We start from the raw sequence: 25,301 nt of genomic DNA on the forward strand, positions 1-25,301 counted from the left end.
ATATTTCACCTTTGGAAATAATCTATTATAAAACTACTATACTTCAGGTGCTTTCTCTCAACCCAAAATATTTTTTGGCAGAAAAGTAGAGCTTTGTACTTTGGAGGCGCTGATCCAGTGGTAAATTCAAATCATATTCAGACTTAAAAATTTTTGAAATACTATAATTAATGACTCAACTCCATGGTCTATAAATGTTATTTCTTTAAAAACAAGAAAAGCAACTACTGTCACAATAAAATGTGTGGCAATAGAATTGTTCCCATGGGATAGGTGAAGTATGAAACTACATGTACTAGGTTTTAAAACATTGCCCAGGACTCTCCTCTAGGCCTGACCCCTAGGTAGCTTCTGACCCACAGCAGGTATTAGGTCATATTACTACAGTACAGGAAAAGTGACATAAAACTTACTAACACACAGTAAGTTCTAGGACTCAACTTCCAAAACAAAAGTTGATTTGGTAGCGTCTTTTGTACTTATTCTCCTTTGTTTCATTTTCACAAGTCATAGCAAAATGCTTAAAAGCCTGGTCCATTCGCAATTACTGAAATCCTTCAGGGACACATTTTCCTGTTCTATCCATGTGCTGAATGAGGGTAAAATATCTTCTTTCGAAACTGCCACATGAACTCTTACTCTCAAATAAACAGGAATGGAAGGTAATCATTAGGTCTTCTGTTTAAAGGTAGTGAACTGAACCACACTTAAAAAAGATCACACTTAAAACAATGGATGTGTCGGGCAAAAAAGCTCTCAAAACTAGTCTTTTGGAATTAGAGATAAGGTAATCAATGTATGAAGCCAAACACCTGGTTCCAAAAGACATTTTTTCCAAACTTGACTACCTCACTAGTGTTATGTGAACATCACTAACCCATTCCCCTACCCCCATCCCCCCAAAAAAATCAAGGTTACTGCATCAAACACTTTATTATCCATGGAAAATACTTGAACCTTTTCCTGGAAAGTCTAACGTATAAAGAGTACTGAGCACCCATTACTAATCTGGAGGGCCGCCTCATAGATGGGAGAGCAACGAGTAACCCAGAGAAGCAGGTGACCACAGTAAGCAGTAAGCTCTCATGGATTAAAAATTAAAAGGATTTCACATTCTCTCCATAGTGCAGTTGCCCAGTGTTTAGCATACGGATGTTACAGTATGACAATTTGCTCCTCTACTTTTGAGCACCCAAGTTTATTATAGGGGATTACACATGCAAGTAATAGAATTTGGCCCCAAGTACATTCAAAGGAGAACGCTATTAGGCATCAAATATGCTGCTCCCGCATTGAAAAAGGTAGACTGAAAACACTGCAAGTGTAATCCAAACACAAGGATAGAAACTAGCTCAATTCCTGAGTCATGTGGATATGGATCTGTGACATCCATAGACGTCTTTATACAACAAATAAGGACAATTCTGCAATAAAAACTGACAACTTAGGCCAAATAGTTGTTTGCCTGAAGAAAATATGAAATCCTATTATAGTTCAGAAAATAATACAAACACTTTTAATTGAATCTAGATACAGGTACTTTATTTACAAATATTTAGATTAATAGCATTTTGTTACATCAAATGAAGAGTACAGCAGTCTGAATAAATCCTGTCACAAAAACAATAAGACCCACTGTAACTAACTTTGGGAGTCAGGTATTGCACCTAAACAAGCCTCAGTCTTTAGTTTGTGATGCTACCTTATATTCCAATGGGTGGTTTGTTTGTTTTGTCTTTGTAAATATATACACACACCAGCAGGTCATGGTCCCTGGGTGAGTCCCTTGTGATGCAACAGTGTGAGCAAAATTGATCGATGTAAGTCTTTAACAGAATATACCAAAGCACTCCAGGCAACTTCTTTTTTAAAAAGTTCAAGACAAAAAAATAAAGGTGAGTCCACAAATTAACCAAACCCTATTATCTGCACATTCCAGTTTTGGCTTTTATTTAACATTGACTATACAATACTCTGGGTACTACCACATGTTTACAACCCAGAAAGGTGTTATTTTTTTACTTTAGTGTCTGTAAAGAGGGATTTAAAATGTGTATTTTAAACACAGCAGATGAGCTGAGTGCATTTATATGACATACCGAGGTTTACCTATCCTACTTCAAATAACTCCTGAATTCCCAGCCTGAAGAAACCCAATTAGAAATCAATCAACAGACGTAAAGAACTCGGTAAAACGTAAGTTTGTTGTCTAAGGAAATAAAATGTTTTCCCTTGCAATACAGTATTTCAGTGGCCAAACCATCTAGTGCAAAGTAAAAACTTACTTTGTATCAGCACAAACATTGAAACAGTTAGAAACACTTTCCCTTTTACAATTTATGCCAACATGACATAAAATAGCCCCCTCATCTAAGAACACAAGGGATCTCTTTAATTATTTCACTGTAGTGTTAAAAATGCACAATTTAAAATCCCTTAACAGCAGGCCTGTGGTTCTGGCTGTCGGTTCAGAATCTCACCATTCCAAGAAGATTAAGGTATAAAAGCTTAAAATGTGCAATAACAAACCCAGCCTTTTTTCTTTTTCTATACAGTAAGGCAAGAAATGCAGCCTGTAATGCAAAACGTTTACAAAAAGAGAAAAGCAGGTTAGCACATTGTCGATTGCACAAGAACAGTTAAGAAAATCAGCAGGTAAGCCACAGTGCAAAGATGGAAGAGAATCTGCTAGTGTTAATCCTCTCACGCTAGGAGCTCTTTCCAGCATAATGTCCCCAAACACTGCCAGCACCAAAGGGTGGAGCCAGTATTACTTGTGAACTGCAGTTGTGTCTATTTCCTCGTGTGAAATGGAAGGGAATAACATGGTCACATGTAGGTCATACTGTACAAACTGGTCATTTATACTGTTCCAATGCCAGTAATCAATTTATTTTCTTCATTAAAATAATATACACAGAATGTAATGTTAGTTCAGTTCCTTCAAATTTTATACATATTTACTTTCTGCTAAAGAGAAAAGGATAAAATGATGTAAAAAAAAAAAAGAGAGAGAGAGGGATAAAGCTATTAATTAAGCACAAGAGAAAAGATAAATGAATATTTTCCCTGTGCAAGGCTAGGACAGAAGCAAACCTCCTCAAGAAAAATGCCACCCACAACAGGGAATTTATCCGACATAACAAAACAAAAGCAGTTACAGAACCCCTTCTCTAGCATCAGAAGTCATTTCACAGCAATAAACTTATTGGTTACAACATACGTGAACAGTTAAAGATGGGGAGAAAGGCTTAAGATGTCAAATTAAATGGTACAGTGAGACAAAGCCTTGCCAAAAAGAGGGAGGGATAAAAATCATGAAGTCCAGCATCAGTGCTCAGTTTAAATTATGTATTGGTGACATACCTATCATGAGGACAATCGGGAAAAAAAGTCTAGATTTACCATGCAGGAGAGATTTATTACTCTACTTGCCTTTGATAACCTGATTACATCTAGTTGTTTAGCAGTTTAGTATTGTGTTAAACCGTTTTTACAACAGAGTTGGTTTTTTTTTCTCTCTTTTTTTTTAATTAAACCCAATAAGATGTACAGAAGACAATGAGGCAGTAAAAAGTACTGCTTCCAACAGACAGAGGTGAAAGGTCAAATGAGAGCCATGGCAAAGAGGTCACTAGCAGCCACAGCCTTCTCTCTGGGGTTGGGGTTCACTGGTTAGCCGGCCTCCCTGCGGGGCTGAAGGTTTGTGTTGTACACCAGACTCGGCAGCATTTAGATCCAGGCTTCCATCCTGAATGTTCTGATAGATTTTCTTGGCAGCCTCAAGGAAAGCATCTTCTACGTTCTCTCCCCTAAGAGGCAATTGACAACTTTATTCAAGAGCCATAGTTTTCTACAAAAGATAAGACATTATACACTGACCTTTTGCTAACCTTTAGTCAACTGCCATGATGTCTTCAACTTAGCCATTGTCATCTAATAAGAGATTACCAGAAGACTGAGCTAAGAGAACAACATGGGAAAATATTTTCTGTGGAAAGCATATAAACAAAGTCCTGAGCTGTTTCTACAAACCATATTTGGATAATTGTGTGTGTTCTACTCATTAAAATGCTAATATATTAATATATGACCGTTTAGGCCATTTCTGTAATACTAGAGGGTGTTCCAAACAAAAATGAAGTATCTTCAAACATTCAGACACGATTCCAGGATTTGCACAGTCTGATTAGCCAAGCATGAGCTGTACTGTTTTCAGTGGTGATATCATATTCCACGATTAGCCATGTTCAAACTTTCTCTTACAACTAACAGTACAGATGAAGCTAAACAAAAATGGGCTAGCTTCTCACCGCTGCAAGGAATTTCTGGCTTAATAAATGAAGAACTATGATAAGAGTCGGGTTCAATAATGGACTCGGAATAACAATTAGAAAATGTTAATTATGCTCCTGATTACTCTTAGACATTGAGTATTTCCTTAAGTCATGCTTTTTACCATGATCAGAAGTAGTAATTGAACAGGCTGACCAAGATTGAGTCTAAGATGCAAACTCAACCTCAGTTGTGAGTCATGTACTTCTGAACTGTTAACACAATTTCATTTATTAACCTGGATTACCAATGGGCATAATCAAGGTATCACCTTTTAGGTAAAAAGTAACAAAATATTATTTTAAAATGTGAAACAGGAAGCAAAGGGGTGTTTGCTTACTGTTGTTCCTGCCATAAGCATTATGCATTTATATATTACACATTTTATGTACAGTTGACCCTTGAACAACACAGGTTTATGAGGGCACTGATCTCCCTCACAGTCGAAACTGTGTATAACTACAGTCGGGTCTCCACACATGTGGATTCCGAACTACACAGCTGTCCCTTGAATAAGGGGGGTTTGAACTGTGGCCAACTGAAAAAAATCCTTGTGTGAGTAGTCCCACGAAGTTCAGACACGTTCAAGGGTCAACTGTATATATACATTATACATGTTTCACATATATGGTTCTACTTAGAGAAATCGGGTTGAAAATGATATACTAATTTTAGCCATACTTACGTTTTTGCACTTGCTTCAAGGAACAATAAGCCTAAAAATAAAATTCAGACTATGATTAGGACATTTCAAATTAGCTCACAAGGGCATTCTCTTCAGTTAACATCTGAATAAAAGTTTTCCATCAGCTTTCAGTATTTTATGAAATAGTATGAGTTTGAGATGGAGGGAATAGCTGTACTACCCCATGAATTCTCACACACATTTTGCTATTTCTTCATTCCTGAAATTTGAGCAGTTTGCATTAAAAAAAAAACAACAAAAAACCTGTCAAATAATCTGCAGGATCAAAACCCCACCTTTCCTTAGAAATTCTCCCAGATGTGACTCCCAAAAAAGCCACTGAAAATCTTAAAAGAAACCTACCGTTTTCTTCAGCAAACTGTTTGGCTTCTTCATATGTAACATCTCTCTGTGCCTCCAAATCTGCTTTATTTCCTATGAGAATTATTACCTAATGTATAAAGAAAGACATTTTAAAACAAAAGCAACCATTAAAATTCTGAAATCCAAAAATCTTGATAGAAAAAACATGTGGGCCTAAAAAGGAAACCAAATACTAGGAATTATCCACCAGACAGGACTTCAGAATCATGAAGCCATCAGAATTAAGAGGGATCTCAGCACTCATCTAGGCCAGGGGCTCAAAACCTTCAGTAAAAGCAGAGTATATATTTCAGGTGTCTGGGCCCCCATATGGTCTCTTTGTATATGCTGCTTTGCTTTTTTTTTTTTAAATAACCCTTTAAAAATGTAAAAACCATTCTTAGCACGTAAGCCATTCAAAAAGAAAACAGCCCATGAGGTACATCTGGTCTAGGCCAAAGATTACGATTTAGCTAAGATTACTAAAGGTTCATGGACAAGCTCCAGGGAATCTGTGAATGCACTGAAATTAAGCACAAAATGCTTTAAACAAGGACATTCCCTGAAGACAAGGTTTTCATATTTTCAAAAGTTTCTAGGACCTTCAAAAAGTTTAAAAACCACTAGTTCAACTCCTTCAGGCTACAGGCAAGGAAATGAACACTCAAATAAGGCAAAGGGATTTGTCAAAGGTCAGTCAGTGAGTCAGTGGTAAGGAAGACATTAGAACCCAGGTAGAAAACCCAAACTGGGACCTTCAGACAAATACTGTTCCCAAACCCACACTATCCCTAAGGCAGGACTAAGTGTGTAGCAACTGATAACAAATGTCTATGTATTCATGGGGGGGCAGCAGGGGTGGGGGACACATGTACAGTGAGTTCAGTTCCAAGGCAAAATATCACTTGGAATCATTTTATACAAGGAAACTTAGGCCAAAGTTAAAGGCAACGCTGAAAAATTCTAAGAAAAAAGTGTGTAGCCTTGGGAAACAGGGCTTTGGCCTTTATCTGGGGGTGGGGGTTTATGTATAAACTTTCTCTGTCTATATGTAAGCTTATTTGGCACCAACTGGTAAACCACATCCCCCTTCCCCTTCCAAACATGTTACCACTAATCCAAATACAGGTACTTTAGGAAAGGATGGTTTCAACCAAAAGGGATTTCTACCATTAACTTTTTTTCATGTGAAATTACAGCCCCTGGCTCTCCCACTTCCAAAATATGGTGTCCAATCAACTTCTGACCTGAATGTAAACCCTGAGCAAGGGCAATTAAGTAGTATAACAGTGAGAATTCTTCCATCAGTGTGGACAACTGACCACCAAAGAGGGAAAAAAGTTTTCACATAAGAGTCCACTAGTCTTTCAAAAACTAAGGTAATGACACTTAAAGCAAGACTGGTAAAGTCACAATGGCCGACTACAGGGCCACAAGACAGGTCCTCAAAACAAATGCTGAATGGAAACACTGCCTCCTCTCCTAATTCCTGAAGAATTTCCAAACTGTGCCTCCTTATCATCCTGAAAGGGAAGACAAAGTGTCATGCTAACAAGACGGAGGTACAAAATATACTATCATCAAAATGAGAAAGTATATACAGTAGTCCCCCCTCATCCGCGGTTTCATTTTCAGTTACCCACAGTCAACACCATCACAAGAAGGGTAAACACACTACAACTAAGATTTTGAGAGGCTACAGTCACATAACTTTTATTATAGTATATTGTTATAACTTCTATTTTATTATTGTTGTTAATCTCTTACTGTGCCTAATTTAGAAATTATCATAGGTATATACACATACGTATAGGAAAAAACAATATATATAAGGTCCAGTACTATTTGTGGTTTCAGGACTCCACTGGACGTCTGGAACATATCCCCCGTGGATAAGTGGGGGTTGCTGTAATTTCCACATAGAAGTCAAAGACAATATACTATAGAAAATGTTAATATTTGAGCTGGAACTTAAAGAAGAGATTTTCTTTCTTCTGAAGATCTGGTAAGATTTCAAGAGGCGTGAGGCAGAAAGAATATGGCTAATTTTTTATTATATTCCTCTAAAGACACTACAATGAGTTTGTTTTCTTTTTTTTTTTTTGTAACATTTTACTTGAAATAACTATAGAAGTTTACAAAAAAGAGTAGAGCGGTCCTATACACCCTTCACCAAGGTTCCTCAGCAGTAGAGCCTTACATACTTATAGTACACTCTCAAAACCAGGCAACAGACATTAGGACAATCTACAGCCCTTACTCAGATTTCACCAGTTTTCCACACTCTCGTTTGTGTATAGTTCTATGCAATTTTATTGCAGGTATAGATTTGTATCATCACAATCAGGATACAGAACTGTTCCATGACCACAAAGAACTGCATGGAGCTGCCCTCTGTCAACTCATACCACTCACACCCCTCCAGCCCCATCGCTAAGCCCTGTCAACCACAAATCTGTTTTCCATTTCTACAATTTGTCTTTTTGAGAATGTTTTATAAATGAAATTATACAGAATGTACTCTTCTGAGACTGACTTTTTTCACTCATAATGCCCTTGAGATCCATCAAAGTTGCTGCATGTATCAATAGTTCATTCCTTTGTATGGCTGAGGAGTATTCCATTGTATGGATGTGCAAGCTTGTTTAACCATTCACCTACTGGTGCCATTTAGGTTGTTTTCAGGTGTTGGCTATTGCAAATAAAGCTGCTGTGAACATACATCTGTAGGTTTGCAGTGGGTTTAATGTGCAAGTACTAGGCATAGTCCCCAGCATAATGGGCAAACCATGTGAACTCTCAATATGGTTAAATTGCTGTTCCTGCGAAAAGCCAATATTTACTGGACCAGGCCTCTGTTAGGTGCTGGGTTACGAAGCTACGTGAGACACAAGCCTTGTTCTCGAGCAGCTCAGTCAGTCACATCAGTGCCTTTCCTCACTTGTCCCTGGAATACCCTCAACAACATCTACTAAAACGTTACTCACCCCTAACTCCCAGCTCAACCACCTCCTCTGTAAAGCTGGTTTCTCCAGATGGCAATGCTTACCCTGGGCCGCCCAGCAATGCACCAGTCACTCTATTTCTAACTCATTTTTCACTCTGCTTTTCAGCATAGTTATCTGTATTTCTGCAGGTAATATCCCTGCTAGATAATAACCTTTTGTGGGCCAAGGACCCACATTTACCTTTGTAAACCATAGAGCCTAGCATGGTGGCTGGCCTTTAAAATCTCTGTACCGTCTCAGTTTGGCTAGGAAGCTAATTTTTTAAAGCATGCAGAACTCTTTATTTGTAATTGAATTTTACTGAGATAACTGCAGTTGTAAGAAAGAATACAGAGAGATTCCTCGTAAATTTTGCCCAGTTTCCTCCAGTGGTAATGTTTTACTACTACAGATCCCTTTTAAATCGATAGTTTCAGATTTCACAGTCTCCACTTGACAGGAGATCACCACCCCATTCATAACTTTTATTTTTTCTTTTAACCACAAACATGAACAAAAGCCAAGTATAAGATGTAACATCTGGGGTAATAAGTACCGAAAAAAATGTTTTCTTCAATTAATTTAAAGAATAAAATAAAGATTGTCTCATTCTTAGCACCCAAACCCAAAAATCCCACTAGCCAATAGCTGTCCTTTTTGGGTTAGCTTAGATCTTAAATTTTCCATTTAGTAGATACCATTTAACTTACAGTATTTGGATTGGTGAGATTCCTTGCATCTGTCAACCAGCTGCTTAAGTGGTTATATGTACTTCTTCTGCAAAAATTAAAGTTTACATCTGTGACTGCCACAAACAATTGCCATTTCAATGGAAAAAAGGAAACTTCAATAAATATTTAAAATAAACACTTTAATTGACAGACCTAAGAAAGTATTTCTAATTTGACTAGATTGTTACCCTGAAGAATAACAATTGTGGAATGCAAACACACACTTTTAAAAAATCTAAACCTATTATTTTTAAATAACTTAATATCCAACAACTCTGCTAATTACTTACATGTTAGGAGTAAATTGCTTACATTTAAAAGCACATCCATAAACAAACCATTAAGTAGGTAAGGAACAACATAGAAAATTTACAGAAAACAATTCTGAACTCAGAATTTCCAATCTGAAAAACTAAAATTATTTTGAAATCATCCAGATTTTCAAACACAAAATAGTACCAAAATGTCTAACCAATGACACATTCAGTGGAAACCATTTTTGCATCTGTAGTCACACTACAGTATATGCTGGTATAAAAATCACCTTTCCTTAAAGAGGAAGCTAATTATAACTGCATTAAAACTGGCTTTAAAAGGCATTTAATACATGTGGTTGGAAATTCAAGTCTCCATATATCAGAGTGAGTTTACCCTAACTTCGTACTCTTATTTACCAGCAGCTCAATCATTTTGGGATTCAGACTGCCCTATTTCTCCACTTTCTCCAAGCAAGAGTTTAAAAACTCATAGGCTCATTTGCACTAGTCAAGTAGGCCCTGAAATACCAAACAAATCCAAATAATTTACTATATTATACAGAGTGTAATATTAATCAGACTTTATCAAAAGCATCAAAATAATAAAATTTTTGAAGGTTAAGAATGTTTCTGATTTATATAGACTCACAGAACATTAATTCATCTTAACTCACTTAATAGGTGAGGAAACACAAGCCCACAAAGATTTAAATATTTTCAGAGTCAGGCCTAGAACCCTTTACACACGTTGAGTCCTCAAGAAAGTGTTTTGGGTTTAGCCTTGTGAATATAATCTCCAGAATCTCCAGCTGCCAGTGCTCATATAAAATTCGACATTCCAAACATTCAATCCTTTCCCAGTGGGAATGGAAAAGAACTCCTTACTCAGACTCTTTTTACTGTGCTAGATATCATACACAAATCACCACCCGAAATGTCAAAAAAAGACATAAATCAAAGTAACTTTTTCCCAATGTGCCAATTTTCTAAGTAAACCATGGTCAGATGTCATTTTTAAAAAGCCAAGCCCTATCACTGTTCAATATTTGTAGTACTGGTATACCTTACTTCATGCACAAAACCTTAAATAATAGAAGTCCAAAAATATTTATACTGATTTTGATAATTTTAAGTGTCAAAGCTGGCAGCAAGAGTGAATTACAAACTGGCACCACTTTGGTAAACAGAGGAATCTACACATCCTTTTTAAGTGGTATCAAGATCCTACAAACCGTATTATTTACAGGTACCGTAACTTCTGTCAGTGGTTCTGGTAGTTTCATTAATTTAAAATTCACCATCATAATTTCAAGTCTACAAATATAATATCACCCAAATATTCATTAACTGGTGGTTGCAGCATTAAAAAAAAAAAAAGTGCTAAAATATCCCTAACTTTGGCATGGATGTTAGATGTATCAAACAACTGATGATAGAATCAAATAAACTGCCATGATAAGCTATGCTGTCAATTTAGTCAAGTACCCTGTAACAATTAGAGTTAATGCCAAGAATAAAAAGTATTATTATAGCAGGGACTTTTAAGTTTGCAAAATGTCAAGATTAATAATAGAAAAAAATCAGTGTCATGGCTGCAACATCAATGTCACTCTGAAGTACCACTGAGTCAAGAAAGCACGTATCTGAAGCCTAAAGTACTTTTTTTTTGGTAAATAGCTTTATTGGGATATAATGAACATACTATAAAGCCCGTACTTTTAAAGTAGCCAATGTAGTGATTTTAAGAATATTTACAAAGGTGTGCAATGATCGCCACTATCTAATTCTATTAACACAATAAAAGAAAAAAGAAGCCCCCTACCCTATAGCAGTCACTCCCCATCCCCAGCAATCCACTTTCTGTCTCTATTGGCCTATGCTGGATACTTCATATAAACGGAATCGGACAACATGTGGTCTTTTGTTTCTAGCTTCTTTCACTTAACAAAATGTTTTCAAGGTTCATCCACGGTATAACATGTATCAATGTTTCTTTCCTTTTAATAGGTGCGTTCTATTCCACTGTATGCATATACAGCATTTGTTTATCCATCCATCAGTTGATGGACATTTGGGTCATTTCCAGCAGAAGTACTTTTGATGGCTTAAACAGACACACATTTTACCGAAAGTATTTACTGTTTAAAAGGTATGTTTAAAGGCAAAATATACATGTATCAAATCATCACACTGTACAACTTAAAACTTACACAATGTTATGTGAATTATATCTCAGTAAAGCTAGAAAGAGAAAAAAAAGCATACACACACCAAAAAAGCAAAACAAACTACAACACTATACATTGATATAATTTACGCACACATTGCCATATTTAGTTTACTAATAATGTATGGAGTTTTTAATTATACGAAGTCTTCAGGAATACATCCCTCATAAAAAGATGTCCTATACAGATGGCCAGGTTCTTTAATAGTCTTCTCACAAAACTACTTACTGGTCACTGCCTGCCCATATGAACAGCCTTAAAGCTGTTTTACCCTGAAGCAACCCTATTATAGGAAACAGCATAAAGCAAAAGGAAATATGCTTCAAAGTCTAATTATCACTCGGTCCCACTCACCCATGCATACCTTGCCTCTTGAAAGTGAGAGTCACAATGCCTGACGTTTTGCATTAACATGAAAGGTGATCCAGTTCATCTTCTAACTTATAGTAGATAAACAGTACAGAGTTTAATGAAGTGTCACAATTTTCCACGTTTTCCAAAGTCAAACATTTACAGTTGTTTGTTACTTTGAATAAAGTGCTTTGAGTTTCCAGAAATAGCCAAGTTGAAATAAATTTAATCTCACTGCCTGAGGTATTTACTGTAAGCCCCTTCGGTCCATTTTAGGACAAAAAGAATTAATTACTCAAACACCTTCAGAAGCAAGCATAAGAACTTTTAATAATCTACCATGTTGGATTAGCAACTATTTAATTCATTGGTTGGCCTTATTTTGAAAAGGTGTAAACTTTAACACCAGAGACTAAATAGAATAACTCCTCAAGACTTGCTGACTTTCTACTGAAGTGAAAACAACAAAGTTTGGTATAAAATATTATTTCACCTCAAATAATTCAACTGATGCTGCTTTTCAGAATTGTATTCTTCTGTCAGCTCCACCAGCATCTCCTAAAGTTTTTCTTCAGTCATACCCACTTTCAGAAAAGGAAATCGACATATTATGTCAAGTCTTACACAGCAATTTAGAGAAGAAACCATAAAACCTGAATAAGCACAATTACAGTCACATGGTTACAAACTAAAGAATGCCTAAATCAATAAAAAAGAAACGACCCTGCCTAAAGTAGATCTCCTTTTTCCAGTATGAAGGTTGAAAAATTATTAATCTCTTACCTAGTGATATCATACACCATAAGCGCTCCTGCAGCTCCTCTGTAGTAGCTTCGTGTAACAGCCCTAAACCTCTCCTGTCCTGCTGTATCCCAAATCTGCAGTTTGATTTTTTGGCCACTAACTTCAATTATTCTTGTACCAAATTCAACACCAATTGTGTGAGGACAATCAGCCATAACTGTTAGGGAGGAAAAGAAATATAATATTTCAACTTCCAGGAAGCTTCAAATTAAGATCAGTGGGGAAAAAATCCAATGGACAATCAAATCACTTATTAATGCTCGCTGGCTATAAACAGACTAATGCTAGTGCTTAGAAAAAAAAAAAAAAAAAGTCAGCAAAAACCCAGAAATAAGAAGTCACAGAAATGAACTAGAACAGGGGTCAGCAAACTTCTGTAAAGGACCAAATAATAAATATTTTAAGTTTTGAAGGCCAAAAGTTCCCTGTCACAACTACTCAATTCTGCTGTTGAAACACAAAAGCAACCATCAACAATGCATAAAATGGGGCATGGTTGCTTTCCAATAAACTTAATTTACAAAAACAGGCAGTGACTTGTGATTTGGCCCACAGGTTCTTGTCTGCTGACCTCTGATCTGAAATAATCTACTAACTAAAAATACAGATTGTAATAAACTCTTCATAATACCAACATTATATTACTTATCCTTCTGACAATCATTACATATAAACAAATCAATCAATAGTTTTAGGACTCCAGGGGTTATTATTCAAAAAAATTTTTATCCTAGAAGATATTACCAATATCTCAAAGAAAATCACATTTTAACATATACTTATAATTGTATATTGGCAAGTTAATTATGTCTAATCCAGTAGGATAAGTTTCTTAGTCATTTCCTTATTAGGCCATAGGAAACCTAAACCCACCAAACCTAAGTACATACAGACCAATGGACACTTCATAAAATGTTGTATTAAGCAAAAAAAATGACAGAAATAATTTTAATTATACGGAAACAATTTCATCTATATTTAGCCTATCAGTTACATAAAATAAAATGACCCCTTCCCCTACTACCCAAGACAGAGCTGTACTTGGAATGTTAATCAAGTCATGAATGTAGACAGAATTCCATTTTAAATATTTCCAATCTATTATTATTTAGTTAACAGATGATATAAGCAACAAATTTCCGCTAATAATTTCTATAGCGCAAAATCAGAGAATAAAAAGATTTCACATTATAGTTAAAAGATGATATTATAATATACATTTTTAAGAACTTTTAACATCAAAGAAATCTAAATAAGTGAATCAAATTATATATGGCATCTAAAAATCAATACTCTAAACACGGTATATTTCATTTTATCTGTACCTCTTTAAAAATAAAATCACTCTCTAAAGACAATAGTGCATACACAGGGAAAGGTTATGTTTAATTGCATCGAGTACATTGATAATGACACTTTTTAAACGATAGAAGAGTGACAATAAAGAATTTACTAATGTTTTACCTTACATATTAAACTTACATTTTTTTTCTGTAAATTGGTGAAGCAAGCAAGATTTTCCTACTCCCATGTCCCCTGTTTAAAAAGAAAAATTTCAAGTGACAATTACATTTCTCAATTTTATACTCTTATAATTATATGCAATGACTGCTATTCCCCTTACAATATCACAAATTTTGGGGACACTTAGAAAAGTTGGTATTTCTTAATTTATAGTGAGTTCAAAAGACCCTACATGTCAGTTTTTCACTATTCCCCACCTTCAGCAGTGACAGAAATGTAGTTATAAATTATGTTAACAGCCACCTGCTACAGAAGTGCTTTTTAAGAGAGAAATTGTTGTAGTAGTGTTTTTTACTTTGAGCTGTTTCAAAGTTTTGTATTGTTCTTTCCCTTAACCCATGAGTAAAAGCAAGACTCCCAGGAGTGACAAACAGGAGAGCAGAACATAAGCAGAAATGTTTTGGAAGCCTGTTTCACTAGATCCCATCTTACTTCATATTTATTTCACTTTTTGTATAATTCCACAGAAGAAACAAATATACACTACATAGAAACCATAACAAACCAGATGTCACCTCTGTACTACAGCAACTGAACCACTGGTGAAGGAAGCACTACAATACAGTCACGTAAGCTCAACATTAAATCAAACTGTTCTCATGTGAAGAATTACTGAAAAGTATGTGTACTTTCAACTGTGTTCTTAAACTATACTTAAACAGCACTGTCTTTTAAAGTGAGCAAAATCTTGCAACTTATGGGGAAAACCACCAATATTATATTTTACATAGTACATTACACAATTATTCTGAATCCATGTTCTCTATCAATTTTTGGAGTACAGGGGGTTGAAAGCTTTCATTATATTTTTTGGAATGTATCAGCACATGTAAGAAATTAATTTCATCCCCAGTATTAACAAGCTTTCAAGGAGCCCTCAAGAACAACCAACATACCCAGAATAGCATCCAGGGCCACTACGCAAAAGGTACATTGTTAATGCAGAAATAAATCTTATCAAAGGAGCTTTAATTTTGCCCTGAGAAAACCATTCATTTATGGAATAGTATGTTAAGTATTAGTTATAAATATTTTGTATATTAGCCTTCTTTGGAGAACAAGAGTGTAAGTTAAATAAACTTACCAATAATAATATATTTAAAGATGTAAGAGTAGTTGTACGGTGCAGTTGCCATGGTGGCACTAAAAATAAAGAAAACTGTGTTACTTCAGTAGAAAAGTATATACAAGTTACCCAAACTAATCATTGCTATCCTTTGAAGATATATAAAATAAAGCACACTGATTATAAACAAAATGTCGGTTACAACAAGACAGAGTAAAACTGCATTCCCCAAACTGGTCAAATGCACAAATTTTCACGGATGAACACTGCCTTAACATTCTCGGGTATTATCCATACAAATGTTAAGAAACCATTTATATCAAAACAATTCCAATATTTCACATTTAGAAATACTCAATAAAATATGTTACTCTTGAAAATTTCAAATAGGGAATCTTTATGAATTCAAGTTAAACATCATTATAATTAGCCCTCTGCCCTCACCAGGTTCCATCCCTATTAACTCGTCAAGTGAATTACTGATGGCCTACTTGTTCAGAATTACTTGATTTTACAACAGAATGTTTAAAAAAAGTAAATGTGACTTATAAACTCAAAATAACATTTTTACTCTACTTTAAATCAATGGTTAGTATACATCCAAAGAAACAGCAATCATATTATTTCCAAACTAAATTAATGTCAGAGTTAGAACCACATGAAACTATTGTTCTTGTAAATTTTAAGTCAATTATTGGCAATTTCATATGGCTCAACCAAATGTGGGATTTGATGATTAAAAATATATACAATGTCGGCTATATACTATTATAGGAGCTGAGAGAAATAATGTCATAAAATACAACTTGTGGTTGTAAAATTTCTAAGTTTATGTAATAGAAGATACTTCAAAAGATCACAAGCCATTCCTTAACCTCAGATAGATGTAGCCTAAAAAATTATAATTTGTCTCCTACTTTTAATAACTTAAAAAAAAAAAAAAAAGCCTGTCCAATTTATTCAAATGAATGCCTTGAATGTGTCAGACATTGTGCTGGATGCCAGAGAAATAAGAGGTAAGTTCTAATACTGGTAATATCTTCCAATAAAAGTATTCTCAAACCAGTTTTCAGCCTAAACAAAGATAAAAATTATTTACATATATGAAAGTTTAGCCCCATTTTAAGAATTTGATTCCCAGTATTTTTTTAATCTAGTTTTTACTGTTTTGGCCAATGTCACGTTACACAAGCTAGACATTTGGTATGACTGAAGAAACTCATTTATTGAAATTAACACCTTACTATATATATTTCAAATAAAATTTCTACATAACTATTAAAATTTAACCTATAGAAAAAGTATATATTTAAAGCAAGTGAATTATTGTTATCAGGAAAGGGAAAGTTGTAATTAGACAATCACTTCACAAAATATGGTCTTCTCACTTAACTGTATGAATTACATTCAACTAAAGTGGCTGCCCTGCTACCCATTCCAGCTTGACTTGTTGTAACACATTTTTAATCAGTCTTCGACATCACAGGAAACTCCCTTAACCAGTTCTTTCAGGAAAGGGGGTTTTTCTAGTTAGATTAACTCTGATTCTGATCATCATAACTTGATACCCTTTTTCCAGGCACTGGGGACTCAAAACATTTAAGAATGAACTTGGTACTGAGGCTACCACTGGTCTGGATTATTCACCAGATCTCTGAACCAGATCCCAAACAAAAAAAATAACCTCCCACACTAAAAATGATATTTCAAGGTTACAGTTTCTTAACTTGCACTCATCCCAGACTCTTTTCTTCTAATTAGTTTTTACCTCATCTTTCCCCATTAAAACTTGGGGAAAAGTGATAATTTAGTCACCTTTAAATTAATGTTTCTCTCATGTTCTTCCCCCTCCTAATAGTCCTGTTTCTTTTCCCTTCTTACTGAAAGTTGTAGCTGTACATACTTTGCTTCCTTCCATTTTATTATGTTAGAACTATGGCCTCTAACAGTATCAATTTCTACTTGAATTGCTCTAAAGGCTAATCATGAAATTACAACCCAATTCTAGTTGTACTAATTTATGTACTCGCTAATTATTACACAATTTAATTCATTAATTAAATATCTACTGAGATAACTAATTTTGAAAATGCTTTTTAAAATTACCAAGCATTAATTGATATAAACTATTTTCAAATAAAAGAGAACGATCGCTATTTCAAATTGAATACCAGCACCCTGTCTCCATTTCACCACGCAATTTTCAGGTTCAAGTTTCTTAAAAATTACAAATAAAAACTCTAAAAGCAGAGTTAAAGAAAAATGACTCAAATTTACTAATTTCAATACACAAGGCCAAAAATACCTAGCATCGTAGCCACTAACACTCAAAACAGGTACTCTTTTTCTTTTTTTTAAACAACATATTTTTAAAATAATTTTAAAATTTTTCAATTACAGGTGACATACAATATTACATTAGTTTCAGTATACAACGTAGTGATCTGACATTTATATAACTTATGAAGTGATCACCCCAATCTTATTGAAGGTCCTCCTTTTCTTACTCTAAGGTAAGATACTAAGTTTAAATATCCTCCCATAGCTTATTGATATCACTCAAACTTTCGGATTTGTAGAACTATATTCAAGTGGCCCCATTTAAATATTAACTATGTTTAATAGTGCTTTCACAAAGGATTTCTTAACCTCATTTCTTGAACACGAAACATGCCATTGTTAAGGTGATATGGTGAGAAATATATTTTAAACTATGCTTACGTTTTTCCTCTATTACTTAAGGGTGCTTCTGCTTTATTTACTCAAAAATCAAAAACAAGAAAGGTTTAAGAAATGTTAGTCTCATTCAAACACTGAAAACGTAAGTCCACTCAGCATTAATTTTAAAACCTCCGTAATATTCTGTAACTTGTGCACAATTACTGGTATGATTAAAATGCACTTTCTTTCATGTTTTACAAAAAGTATTTGGGTAAAGTTCACATGTGCATAAGATCTCCTTTAATGCCTTTGATTTCTTTAAGAAAAAAAAAAAGAGTATTACATTCAGACAACAGGCATCATTAAATACCTGATGAACCTGTAAACTAAAAACAAACACAACTGTTATAGTTACCATTTATTAAGCACTTAATATATGCCAGGCAATGTGGTAAATACTTTACATGCAATCTCATTTAATTCTTCCTACTACTCTTATAAAATAGTTACTATTATCCTTGCGTTACAGGTGAGGAAAGAATGAACAGGTGACTAACATGTCTGGGTCACACAGCTCAGTGGTCAAGTCTAGAGTGAACTCAGGACTGTTTTGACTGTGAAGAATCCCCACTCTTAACCACTAGGCCATCCTGTTTCCTCTTGTGAGTACATCTATGAAACTCTATAGAGTCGTACTTTGGGACACAAATCTTTCTCAGTTCATTCACTGGGTTCTCATTTAATATTCAGAATACACAGTATTAAAAAATTAACTTCAGAGGCTGCACTATGATCAGTACTTGTAGTATGGATGAATGATAATAGTAGTAATAATAATTCATATATCTACTTACAGAAAAAATGTTTCTGAAGGGAACTAACATTTGTTAAGAATAAACCATGTAATGATCTGCACTACTTTTCCTTATGTTGTCTTATATAATTCCTACTTAATCTCATAACTGCAGAACCATCATGTCCATGTAAAAACTGAAGAAATGGAGGTTTGGAGAAATTCACATTTGGCGAGTGTTACAAAGTTAGTAAATAGCAGAGCTGGAACTTGAACCCAGGCCTAATTCCAAAGAACCTGATTTTCTCTAAGGTAGCTTATTAGAGGCATATATATGTAGACTAATTTAAAAAAAATATATCAGAGAAAGATGAAGGATAATTACAATAAAAATTTAGGGTAATAGTTTTACTATCAGTACATGTAAAATTTAGCTCTAAACTATCTGGCTATCAAGAGAAATGTTTACTAAATGCAGAATTAAACACTAATAATTGCTGTGTGGCCCCTTTTAAATATTAACTATACTTCATATTGCTTTAACAAGGGATTTCTCAACCTTACCTCTTGAACATGAAACATACCACTGTTAGGGTGAGAAATAAACTTTTAAAATAGGGTTTGTTATTGCATAAAACTCTGCAATGTGCTTTTGTCACTTAACAAAATCATAGATGTATTTCCAGGCCAATATATAGAGAGACCTAAATGGTTATTAAATGCATATTAAACACTTAATCATTGTTGTGCCAAAAATAGAATTGCATGGTCTCCATACACTGAATCAAACACCTTTCCAAGTAAAATTATACAGACACATAAATGATTAGTTTTGAAATGTGCAGATACAGATCTGAAGTTAGGCATTTTCATACACTCTGCTTGTGGGAGTCTAAATTGCCACAACACTTTGGGGAAGTAATTGGTATATATTTTTAAATGTTAAAAAATAATCCAAATCAGATTTCACTTATCTGTGTAATCTAAAGAACAAGATAAATGAACAAACAAAACAGAAACAAACTCAGACACCAAGAGAATTTTGAGGGTTGCTAGATGGGAGGAGGTTTAGGGGAGATGGGTGAAAAAGGGGAAGGGATTAAGAAGTACAAATTGGTAGTTACAAAAGTCATGGCAATGTAATGTACAGCATAAAGAAATATAGAAGATAATATTGTGATAGCACAGTACGGTGCCAGATGGTTGCTGGAGTTACCATCGTGATCACTTTTTTAGATATATAAATGTTGAAATTGGTATACACTAAAACTCATATAATATTGTATGTTAGCTATATTTTAATAAAAAGCTTTTTTAAAAAAGAAATCTGTACTTGGTCAGAGAAACTAATCTTAGTGCTGAATTTATAAAGCAAAAATAAATAAATTCAAAACAAAGATGTACATGTAAAGAAATAAAAATATAGTAATAATCCAAATCACCATTGGCCAAAAAAACCCACTTAGAAGTACTTTACAGAAACAAAAACTTCAGTCCACAAGGTTATACTGTGTTGTCGAAACAGTCATGACGTATTTTTTCTATGTTTTTTGGTTGCAAAAATGCATCATGACTTTTCCGACAACCCAACAGGTTCACATGCATTTAATGCAGCATTTTTACAGCAAAAAACTGGCAACAATCTATACTCCTATCAACAGGGAAATTACTGAATAAAGTATATTTGTACTATGAAATAACATACACCTAGTTTAAAAACCATTTAGAAATATACGTATTAACCTGGAAATATATCCATGATTTTGCTAAAAATTTTGTGGGGGAAAAAAGCCTGTTGCAGAGTTTTATGCAATAGTATACCCCATTTTAAATACACATTCTCTCTCTCAATCCTATAGACATATATTGAGTTGTCGGAAAAGTCATGACGTATTTTTTTTATGTTTTTCATTGCAAAAATGCGTCATGACTTTTCTGACAACCCAATAGTATGTTCGGATACACTTGAAATTGTGAAAAATGAATACATGGTCCGAGAGCAGACAAAGGGAAGAGGGAAATGATTAACTTTCTTTGATAGTATATTGAGTATGTACTGTTCTTAAATATTCAGAGTAAATAAAGGATTTTAAAAATATTTTAAAACCATTTTATATACAATTCTGATATAAAGCAAGTTAAAGAATAAACAAAAACAAAAGAACTCCCATGCATATGTCCAACATTATTTCTACATTTAAAAATAATACTGGAAACATCATATGAAGACAAAGAGCCTTATAATACAAACAAAAATCACCTCGATAATCAAGGGTATTTGTTTTGTTTTGTATTGTTTAATATAGTTTGGATTCTTACTGTGTTAAGTTATGCACTATGTCTGACTAATCCTTTCACAACTGTTATATAGCTGTTTTATCCTAATCCTTAGAACACATGATGTTACTGTGTAATTTTTACATAACTGAATCAAGACAACACAGGAAAAAAGCAACCCATTGACTGACTCTTTCAGGTGATTTAAGTTCTGATCCTTACTGTTGAAATTAGGTTTTTCCACGTAAGACATCTTGTTAAGAACACCAGAGCCAAGATAGACTGCTTTTGAGATTCCAATGTAATAATATTTGTTGAGCATCTAGTAATCACAAAGCCTTGTGCTAGATTTTGACAATATAGTAATGATTCAGGGAAAAAAAAACACAACAAACCACAGTCCCCACCTTAATGGAACTCAAGAACAGAAGCATTTTGATTTGCTTATAGACCCAGTAAAGTGGAATGCTACCTGATTTGTCAGGCAAGAGGACACAAAACTTTGGTAGTTAATCTAATCAAAATGAGTGGTCAATTTCCTTTCAACAGTAATACAACCTCTGAAAACAACCCACCCATTTCCTGAAATCCACTTTAAAAAAAGAAACTCACTTTTGACAAGTTATTTAATGTTACACTTTTATACAAATTAATAATGTGAATAAGGAAAAAAACTGGATTCCTTAATGTGTCAAGAGAAAGACAAAATGTTTCTAACTATGATAGTATGCTTGCTATGAATAGGAAACAAAGTACTCCAATAAAGCAACTCTGTTCATAGAAGGAAAGTATTTAGGGGAAAACAAACAAAAACAAAAAAACCTTGCACTTACTACCACAGTAAAGATTACTAATAGTGAAAAATTTACTGATGAAATGATATGCTGAGATTTGTTTCAAAATAAGTTGATGGAGAGGGTAAAGGTCTATGTAGATAAAACAAGATTGATCACTGTTGACACTGGCTGATAGGCATATGAAGGCTCAGCATGCTTCTCTATATTGTATACATTTAAAATCATCTAGAATCAAGTGTTTTAAAAGTACAGCATAACATCTTTGATACTTCTATTTACACACTGCTGTCTTCAGTCATGCCTGGGAATTTTTAACCACATATTTCAAGTTTTTGTTTTTTTTTAATTAAACATCTCACAATAGCCCTAGTTTTATTTAACACATTTTATGTGCCTTAACCAAAAGTTTCCTCTAATAGTACATCTTACTAAGATTATGCAGATATTTAATACTGATAAAAATTATTTGTAAGAACACCCCAAATTCTGTTGCACAGTTGAACCATAACACAACTATAAAGTTTAACATAAACTATAAAGAGCATAAACTTTTTAAAATGTAGCTTTAATTCCAAGGAATTTTTTTGATTATTAGAATCTAAGGTTTTACAACTTTACAGCAACTGCCACTTACTGCGTGTAACATGCCAGCTACATAAACATCTCTAGTCCTAAAAACTCATTTTTAAAGATAAGGAAACGAGCTTAGAGGGGTGATACATCCGTGATCATAAATTACTAAAGGAAAAGCTAAGATTTAGGCCCAGGTCTAACACTACAGCTCTCCAAACTCATGTTTCTCTCATTTCTTCAACAAAACACTCACTACAAGCAATGAGACATTTACTATATACCAAGTAACATGCTAAGGGTTTTTAATCCCATTTCATCCTCACGAACCTAAAGTGTAGGTAACCATTATTCCCGGTATAGATAAGGACACTGAGTCTGAGACTTTAAGTAACTTGCTGAAAGTCACTTAACTAAAAAGTCAAAATACAGTACATGCCTCAAGGCATCACCAAGCGAAAGGGCCTAAGCAAACCCCTGAGGAAAAAAATTGGGGAAGTCTTGGGGCGAGGAGGAGTGGGAGCTAGATTATTGCAAAGTAGTTTGTCGTCAATAACCACATTTAAATAAAAGGCAGTTGAGACAGTAATGAAATGAGCAGTCAACTTTGTTAAGAGTTCAAATCTGGGCTCTGACGTTTTCTATGGGGCCACCGGGAAAGCACTTGCCCTCTGGGACCCCCCGTTTAGTCTTCAAATACAACATGGAAATCTTGTCGTCTCTTCTGCGGGGCTGTGAGAAAGAGAGGGGCAGCGTACAAGCGGCTGATGCGACAGGTTTGGGGGTTATAAAGGAGCCATCAGCTGTCATCCCATGCAAAAAAAAAAAAAAAAACACCAAAAAACAGGAAAAAAGGAATTAAGCTGGAGCTGATTTTTAAAGGGTCATGTCTGGGAAGGAACCCTAGCCTAAGCCGCGTGTAGTCCAAACCAGCCACAGGGGAGGCAGAGGCCAGTTTCCCTGCACCATCATTAACCAGCCACAACGCAACTTCAAGCCTCAGTTTCCTCACGTGTAAAAACGGAGACAACTCGACTTATCGCCAAGAGCGAAGATGAACCTGTCTGCAGACAACTCAAGCTGCTGCCGGGCTCACAGTCAAGTGAAAACCATCGAAATACGCGTGTTCCTTCTTCAATTCTAGACATGCCGGAACTTTTGGTCATCTTCTTTATTCCTCGATGCTATCCGGGCTCAGGCCCTTCTAGGATGTCACGGGCCTTGTAGGGGCTCACCCCAAACCGGAAGCTCGCAGGCACAGCCCCCCAGACCTGCTTCTCCAGCCCGAGTCCCGAGACAGCCTGCCCACATCCACAAGGACACCGGCGCCAGTCCAAGATGCCGGGCGAGGCTGCGAGGGGCTGCTGCCTTTTGTACTCAGGGCCAGAAGCGGCCTACGGGACGGGGACTGCCACGTCTGGGCTTCGTGGGCTGCAGGGCGGCGCGGCTCGCGGGGATAAACACCGCGGGGGTGGTCTGCAGCCGCCGGGCACGGCAGCGAGGAGAGAGGGCCCTGCGGTGAGGCCAGGCTGCCCGGTCCCGCCGAGGAGGCGGGGAAGGCGAGGCCGAGCGCACCCTGCCCGGCACGCCTCGAAGCTCTCCGCTGGGCGAGGAGGACCGGAGGCTTCGGCGGGCGCAGCGCGGGGACACCCTCGCCCCCCACGGGAGTCCCGGAAGGCCGGGCACCGCGGCGCCCACCGCGACCCCGGGCTCGCCGTGGCCTGACAGGGCCCGCCCCGCGGCGCCGCCTGCCCGCGGCCAGGGCTCGCGGTCTTCCCTACACCCTGCCCTCGGAGAGCCGGGCGAGGAGGCCTCGGCCGGATGGACACTGCGGAAGGCCCGGGTTACCTGGGGGGTTGCTGGTGGTTGGGCAGCTTTCCGGGCGGGAAGGGGGACGTCAGGACGAGGAAGAGGAATGCGGGAGCAGCGGGAGAGGGGGCGGAGGCGATCGGCCGAGGCCCCGGCAGGTAGCGGGCTAGCCGGAGAGGTGCAGACGCACTGGCGGCAGTAGCGGTGGCAGCAGCGACTGCTCCGGCGGCTCCCTCAGGATCTTCCTCGGGCAGGTCCAAGATGGCGGCGCTCCCTGCACAGGGTTTCCTGTCACCCTCGCAATGGGCCGGACCACAAAAGAAGGGGGGTGGAGGGTGCGCGCGCAGCTGGCGGAGCCCGGAAGAAGGTGGCTGGGCCCCGGCCTGCTAGCCACGCCCCTTCCTCCATCCTCCCTTCTGGACTTGTCGCGCCGCCGCCGAGGCCCGCCCCACTGGCCCTCACGCTTGAAGGGGCGGAGGAAAGCGCTCACGCGCAAGCGCAGTTTACCGCGCAGGTCCGCGTAGAGGCGGCTTTGGTACGTCTGGGTCCTGCAGGGTAAGGTTGTCGCCTTGAGGAGTTTTTACAGTTTTTAATGCCAGCAACTACCACTTAGTGGACGCTTACCATCCACCAGCCACTGTGCTAAGTACACATTACTTCACTCAACATGTGTTTATTGAGCGCTTCGTACGTAGCGGCGAGCAAAACACACCAGGTCCCTGTCCAACAACCCCAGGAAGCACATATGCCCATCTTATCCACGGCGAAACTGAGGATCAGATTGATCAAGTCGCTTGCCCAAGATCATGCAGCTAGGAAGTGGCACTTTCTGCCCTATGTTTCACCTGTGTCCCGTTTAACCGCTCTTTGGGGGGTATCTTTGATGGGAGGAGAGAAATTGTGACCCCGTTTTTTCACAATTTGTCCACCACCTCCTCATCTTCCAATTTGGTCTGCTTATTATCACCTTCCCAGAAAGTTGAGCACACCTCGGCACAAGGCCGCGTTATGATTTTCGTGGGTCCTGGGCACTTTAGCCTTATGCTTATGGAACTATATATAT

General features: G+C 36.7%; 1 protein-coding gene across 1 annotated transcript; it reads right to left on the reverse strand.

The window, feature by feature from the left end:
- Positions 1–1,514: 1,514 nt before the first annotated feature.
- Positions 1,515–25,301, reverse strand: RAB14 (RAB14, member RAS oncogene family). Its single transcript, XM_019648243.1, has 8 exons — positions 24,278–25,301; positions 15,350–15,408; positions 14,224–14,277; positions 12,721–12,898; positions 9,081–9,147; positions 5,384–5,471; positions 5,021–5,051; positions 1,515–3,812 (listed from the first exon to the last, which is right to left on the reverse strand). The coding sequence occupies exons 2-8, from the start codon at positions 15,399–15,401 to the stop codon at positions 3,635–3,637; spliced, it is 648 nt and encodes a 215-aa protein (XP_019503788.1). The 5' UTR covers positions 15,402–15,408; positions 24,278–25,301; the 3' UTR covers positions 1,515–3,634.

The sequence above is a fragment of the Hipposideros armiger genome, unplaced genomic scaffold (assembly GCF_001890085.2).
Source record: "Hipposideros armiger isolate ML-2016 unplaced genomic scaffold, ASM189008v1 scaffold_123, whole genome shotgun sequence".
Taxonomy (NCBI): Eukaryota; Metazoa; Chordata; class Mammalia; order Chiroptera; family Hipposideridae; genus Hipposideros; species Hipposideros armiger.

Bases quoted from the DNA above. Each gene is read 5' to 3' on its own strand.
- RAB14 (XM_019648243.1), bottom strand. From the start codon at position 15,401: ATGGCAACTGCACCGTACAACTACTCTTACATCTTTAAATATATTATT. The intron at 5,052-5,383 runs GTAGGTTTCTTT...TTTTATTTTTAG, and splicing joins ACAGTTTGCTGAAGAAAACG to GCTTATTGTTCCTTGAAGCA. The intron at 3,813-5,020 runs GTAAGTATGGCT...ATTGCCTCTTAG, and splicing joins CTTGAAGCAAGTGCAAAAAC to GGGAGAGAACGTAGAAGATG.